Below are 7,075 nucleotides of genomic sequence, written 5' to 3' on the forward strand. Positions count from 1 at the left end.
AGACAAGACTAAGGGAAATAAATGTGATGGTCAACCCATATACCTCTCAAAGATGCTTATAAAAGTTATCCACCACCTCCTCTTGTAAACCTCTTGCACACCAAGCTTTCCAAGTGCTCAAAGAATGATTTAATCGGTTTAGAATCTTGTTTTTTTCACTCAAATGGTTCAAACTCAAGATGAATTGAAGTTGCTTTCTCTTGCTCTCTCTCTCTCTTGCTCACGGCTGGTAGGAATAAATGAGGAGCAATTGTGTGTTTTGTGATGATAAATATGGAGGAAAATTAGTTAGGCAAGAATCCATGGATGGCCGCCATATCACCACCAAAATCCATCTCAATTTTTTTTTCTTTTCCTTGTATTTTTGGGTCAAAAATTTTGGCCAAGAAAGCTGAGGATGAGGGAGATATTTTGCAACAATACCAAAGATATGTGATGGTAGGGAAGTGGTAGTCAAGTGGAGTGTTCAATCAGTAGTGAGCGATACCCGTCGGTTCGGGCCGATTTTTCTTAAATCGCGTATACTAGGGTTTTAACTTATAATTCACTAACTTATTATTATCACTTCTAATCACACACTTAATATCATCTAAAACTCACACTTAATCACCAAATTTGATCCATACTCCGTACCGGATAGTCACACTACGGACAGGCGTAAAAATCCTAATTCGCACTATCTTGAAAACAAAAGGGGAAACCCTGAATTCTATGTTCATTTACACTTATTGTAGGGTGATTCAGTAGTAAGGCTATTATAAAGTAATATTTCTCAAATAAAAGGGGATTTTTAAGAAAAATATAAGTAATTTGCACGTCCTCACACACTCTCTCTCTTAAGAGAATTTCGACCTCAAAATTCATATCTTGAGCTGTAAACAAGTTTGGATACTTCTCTTGCATGTCCTTCTCTAGCTCCCAGGTGGCTTCCTCCACGTCATGGTGTTTCCATAGAACCTTCACTAGTGGAATCTGCTTGTTCCTCAAGTCCTTCACCTTTCTATCCAGTACTCGAATGGGTCGTTCCTCATAGGCTAATGACTTATCGAGTTCAATATCTTCTGGTGGCAAAATGTGAGTCGGATCCAGATGGTATTCCTTAAGCAGAGAAACATGGAAAACGTCATGGATCCAAGACAAACTAGCTGGTAATTCTAGTTGATAAGCCACCTTCCCTATCCGCTGGAGTATATTAAAGGGTCCTATGTACCTCGGTTGCAACTTTTTCCCTTTTCCTCCTTTAATCTTTCCTTTCAATGGAGTAACACGAAGAAATACTTTATCCCCTATCTCAAACTCCAAACCTTTCTTCCGATGATCGGCATAGCTCTTTCGTCGACTTTGAGTTGTTTGAAGCCTCTGACGAATCATCTTTACTTTTTTGTAGGCTTCCTCAACCCAAGGTATTGTAGCTGGATCTATGATCTTTCTCTCTCCTACTTCATCCCAATGGAGTGGAGATCGACATCATCGTCCATACAATACTTCATATGGGGCCATTTGAATAGACGAGTGATAACTATTGTTATATGTGAACTCAACCAGGGTTAGGTATTGGCTCCAACTCCCTCCAAAATCGACTATACAGGCTCTCAGCATATCCTCAAGAGTTTGAATGGTTCTCTCCGATTGTCCATCAGTTTGAGGATGATACGCCGTACTATAGTTCAACTTAGTTCCTAGAGCCTCTTCCAATTTCTGCCAAAATTGAGATACAAATCTGGGGTCTCTATCGGACACGATACTCACTAGTACCCCATGTAATCTCACTACTTCATCCATATAGAGTTTAGCAAGTTTCTCCAATGAATATTTCATATTAATTGGCAATAAATGTGCGGTCTTAGTTAATCGGTCCACTATCACCTAGATTGCATCCTGACCCTTTTGAGTTCATGGTAATCCGATACAAAATCCATTGTTATATGTTCCCACTTCCATTCAGGAATCTCTAAAGGCTGTAATAGACTCGATGATTTTTTATGCTCAGCTTTCACTTGTTGGCACGTAAGACATTTTTGCACAAACTAAGCAATCTCCACCTTTATATTATCCCACCAATACAGACTTTTGAGATCCTAATACATTTTACCACTGCCCGGGTGCACCGTATACCTAGAACGGTGTGATTCCTCCAAAATCTCCCTCTTTAACTCTTCATCCCTGGGTACAACGATGCGATTTCGGAACCTTTTTCACTCTTTCTACCCACTTCTGCACTGTTGGTTCTTTCATTTGGCCCTCTTTAATCCGATCCAACTGTGTCGATTTCACCTCAACATTTCCAAAAATAACTTTCTGTGGCTCCAGACGTGGGTTCCATTCACATACATCCTCTAACAAACTCCACTCTCTCACCATTGAACTTGCTAGTTGAGCCTTGCGACTTAAAGCATCTGCTACAACGTTGGCCTTTTCTGGATGGTAGTTAATCGTACAATCATAATCTTCTAAGAACTCTACCCATCGACGTTGCCTTAGGTTTAGCTCCTTCTGGAAAAATAGATACTTAAGGCTCTTATGATATGTGTATACTTCAAATGTCACCCCGTATAAGTAATGCCGCCATTTCTTCAAGGAAAACACAACAGCTGCAAGTTCCAAGTCATGCATTGGATAGTTTTACTCATGAGGCTTTAACTTCCGAGATGCGTAGGCAATCACATTCCTATTTTGCATCAAAACACACCCTAACCCCTCTTTCGACGCATCGGTATAGGCCGTATAGCTATCTGTCCCATTAGGCAAAGCTAACACTGGAGCCATGGTCAACTGCTTTTTAAGCTCTTGAAAACCATTCTCACACTTAGCATCCCAAATATACTTTCCTTATTTCTTTGTCAAGTTCATTAGGGGTCCCGTAATTTTCGAGAAGTTCTTTATAAATCGGTGGTAATACCCCGCTAGGCCCAAAAAGCTTCATATTTCAGTAGGATTCTTTGGCCGCTTCCATTTTGCTACAGCTTCCACTTTAGCCGAGTCTACTGTAAGCCCATCCTTTGAAATGATATGGCCTAGGAATGCCACTTTTTCCAGCAAAAATTCACACTTGCTAAACTTGGCGAACAACTGGTGCTCCCTTAGGGTTTGTAATATTGCCCTCAAGTGTTGTTCATACTCCTTCCTTGTCTTCAAATATACTAGGATATCATCAATAAACACCACCACAAACTTATCCAAATTGTGACGACCCCACCTCCCCCTAAGGCGTACCAAAGGGTTCGGCGGACCACCTGCCCAGCTCTCGACAGGACTCACTCACTATCTCGATCGAGTCATGTACACACATCCATGAACCATAAATAATATCCGCAATTCAAGCTTATAATTTACATTGATAGAAATCGAGGTACAAAGCCTCAATACACCAAACTAGTTCAAAACGTATACAATCCAAGTACAACATGTTCCATTCGAGGAATAGCGCGAGTACAAGACCAAAAGTCAAAAGTCAAAACAAAAGGCTACGCTAGTCTTTTACAAGTCTCACGCGTCACTCGTACCCCCTGTAAGGAAAACAAATAGCGTGGTGTGAGCTAAAGCCCAGTGAGGTTCCAAATAGCAAATTGACCATTATTTATAAGTACTAGTTTTCGATATAGCAAAGTAACGAGCATGAAGAGTTCATAAAAGTAAGCAATCTCAAAATGAGCGAGTGTAAAAGTTTTCAGAAGAAACAATAATCCAATAAACAATAATCATTCCAAAGCATAAGGATACGGATGGCTCTCAGGAGCCAACTTCCATTCATCATCAGGGCTTGATCACATAGTAGTTGACACTCCGTCAACTTTCAGGTAAAGGAGCCAATCCAGTAGAACACCACTTACACTACTCTCCGTCCACCATTCACACCCCCTACTGGGCCCAAAATCCTCAATAAACACGGGTGGTAATATTCGAGTATACCAATTAGTCGAGGAGATATGACTCCACTCGACAAAGCAAGAGACCCAGGGCTCGTTACCCAACCGACCAAGCCCCTGCCGGCTCGACTAGAGTAACTTGCCACAGGGTTTCTGGAATTCCAGGAAGTGCGCGCATCATAACAAGTATGTCAAGTCAATTGCAACAATAAACAAGTATATATCATGTAAGGGCAAGTGCGATAAAGTACACTCTTGCCCTAACAATTCACGCATGTGGCATGTAATCATATTGGCACGTATCAAGTACAAGTATCAAGTTCAATTCAGTATTTGAAAGCACTCACCAAAAGATATAGTGCTTTTACTGGTCACTTTCAGGTTATACTCCGAGTTCGGAGTCCAAATCTGCGATAAAACTCAATTTGAGAACTTTGAAACATGACTAGAGTTCGAAACTTAGACGTTTCGTTCAATAAGAATCAAGAAATTGAAATTCACTCGGACAGTAGTCGTGAAACACTTGCTCGCCTTTTTAAACAGTAAAACTTTGTAATATTTATACTTGAAATTGTCGTGCGAGTTGAAAGTACAAGGAAAACATACTTCGAGCAATCATTATTTCATTTCTCAAGGGTACAAGTTCGTCCAAGTCCTAACGTATAACACTCAAGAAACATAGTGGCCAAGGTTCTCGCTAGTTCAAGTAATAAGTACTTAACCTTCACTCAAGTCGCTAATATAGTTTTCTAGTCCTTGAGTAAAAATTCGGGCAGCATGCCCTTTGTGTTTACCTAATTTTCCAGCCTTTTAGGCTTCATTGTTTTTCTCAAACACAACCCAACATTATACATATCAGCAATTCATGTCAAGAGCCGTTCCATAGGCTCACAATATCATAATAACAAGAATCGTATTAAGTACAAGTGCAGAAATTCAATTTAGTTCAAAACAAATTTGACGTACAATTACGGAAATAACATATCTGAGGCTACGCTTATCGGATTAAAACAAAACCTATGCCGTTTCGAAGCTAAGACACAGAGTTACAATATTCATGAAGGTCACTTAGTCCAGTTCCTAATGTAACTTAGTCAAATTCTCGAATTACTAAACCAGAAACCAATTCGTCGGCTGTTTAAATGCAGAACACTGTAATGAACATAACTCAGTGTACACAAGTCCGAATTAGGTGTTCTTAGATGCATTTTAAATCCAATTCAGAATACTACAACTTTCATGTTTTGGCAAAAAGCTAAATCAGAAGGGATCCTAGTCAAAAAATGTGATAAACTGGACTTAACTGATCACACGGACTGCTTAGGAAATACTTAAAGCAGTAAGTGTATTTTGGACTTTTCACATGCTACGTTGCTCCGATTGAGCTGAAATTTTGTAGGAACCTATAAAATACCATTATCTACAACTTTTATTCTTTGACCTAAGGCCAATTAGGCCTCTATCATATAGATACAAATTCGGACAGAATGTTGAGCAAAAATTCCAGATTCTGAAATTTTGAGTTTCTAATGCAACTTTCCTTAATTTCTTGGTCCAATCACTACCAAAACACCTTATACAACCTCAATTGCAACATATAAGCATTATACAACAATTTGGGCAGAATTTCCACAAGCCCTAGTTCATCATATAAAAAGGGGAAACCTCCAAGAATCATCACAACATCTTGTTTATCTTGTAATCAAGCTACAACATGATCTAAATAACATCTTAAACCCAAAATTTAAAGGAACAAGGGTCATGATCAGACTTTTACCTCAAAGACAAGGCTTGGAAGAGATATACTTCACCCCCTTTGAAATTTCTTAGTTCCTCAAGCTTCCCAACTCACAACCCTCACTTTAATCGGTTTAGAATTTTTGTTTCTCACTTGAATGGTGTAAATCAAGAAGAAAATGGTTGTTTCTTGCTCTCCCTTTTCTCTCTCTCTTGCTCGGCTGTGAAGGTGCAGAAATGAGGAAGAAAGGCTGCTAATATGGTGTTAATAAGACAAGAGGATTAGGACTAATTGTAGCCACAAGTTGGCCTAACACTTGGTTTAATTTCAACCACACAAATTTTCTCTTTCCTTGCTTTTTCTTTGCCTTACATTTCGGCCAATAGGAGAGCTAAGAGGGGGAAGATATTTTGCTCAAGTTCAATAAATTTGTTTGGTAAACAAAAATGGTGGTCAAGTGGTGCGTTCAATCGGTAGTGCGCGGGACCCGCCGGTTGGCGCCGTTTTTCTTAAAAACTCACGTGCTAGGGTTTTTACTTCCCATTTACTAACCTTATATCATTGCTACTACTCACATATTTTTTTCTCACTTAAAAGTCACTTTTAATCATCAAATTGATCCTTGGCCAGTACCGAAAATTCATCCGGCGGAAAAATCGCGAAACCCTAATTCTGCTCAAATATTGGAACCGAAGCGTAAAACCCTATTTTCTAGGTTCATTTGCACTTATCATGGAATAATTGGATAGTAGGGCTTTAATAAATGATAATTTTCAAATAAAAGAAATTTTTAAGAAAACGTGAGGAATTTTCCAATTCCAGTAATTAAAATTAGGGTTTCAATTAAAATATGAGAGATTTAGGAAAACCGGTTAGTCACAAGTAAACTAGGGTTTTTGGCTACAATATTAGGGTTTCTAGTCTTTTTAAACAAAATTAGGTTTTAAATCAAACCCAAAGAAATACACTTTAATATTTTTTTCACAAACAACCTCCTAATATTCGGGATGTTACACAAATAAGGTTTAAACACCCGATGCATTAAATCCATGAATGCCGTTGGGGCATTAGTTAAGCCAAAAGGCATTACTGCAAATTCAAAATACCCATATCGGGTGTTAAAGGCTGTTTTTGGCACATCTTCCTTTCTAATTCTCAATTAATAGTATCCTTGTTGAAGATCCAACTTAGAGAACACCACCGCCCTTTGTAATTGATCAAACAACTCATTAATGTGGGGCAAAGGATACTTATTTTTAACGGTTACTGTATTCAAACCTCGATAATCAATGCATAACCTTAAACTCCCATCCTTCCTTTTAACAAATAGCACTGGAGCTTTCCACGGTGACTCGCTCTCATGTATGAACCCCCGTTCCAACAAGTCTTGCAATTGAATTTTTAACTCCTTAAGTTCAGCGGGTGCTATTCAATAAGGGGTTTTCGAAATGGGAGTAGTTCCGGGTGCTAG

The 7,075-nt window shown here is 39.0% G+C and overlaps 1 protein-coding gene across 1 annotated transcript; it reads right to left on the reverse strand.

The window, feature by feature from the left end:
* Window positions 1-740: 740 nt before the first annotated feature.
* On the reverse strand, window positions 741-1,371 carry LOC113722568 (uncharacterized). The gene is made up of 2 exons (XM_072044942.1): window positions 853-1,371; window positions 741-752 (listed from the first exon to the last, which is right to left on the reverse strand). The coding sequence occupies exons 1-2, from the start codon at window positions 1,369-1,371 to the stop codon at window positions 741-743; spliced, it is 531 nt and encodes a 176-aa protein (XP_071901043.1).
* Between the last annotated feature and the right edge of the window lie 5,704 nt (window positions 1,372-7,075).

The sequence above is a fragment of the Coffea arabica genome, chromosome 4c (genome assembly GCF_036785885.1).
Source record: "Coffea arabica cultivar ET-39 chromosome 4c, Coffea Arabica ET-39 HiFi, whole genome shotgun sequence".
Lineage (NCBI taxonomy): Eukaryota > Viridiplantae > Streptophyta > Magnoliopsida > Gentianales > Rubiaceae > Coffea > Coffea arabica.

Coding starts and splice junctions, on each gene's coding strand:
- LOC113722568 (XM_072044942.1), bottom strand. CDS start 1,371: ATGATTCGTCAGAGGCTTCAAACAACTCAAAGTCGACGAAAGAGCTAT.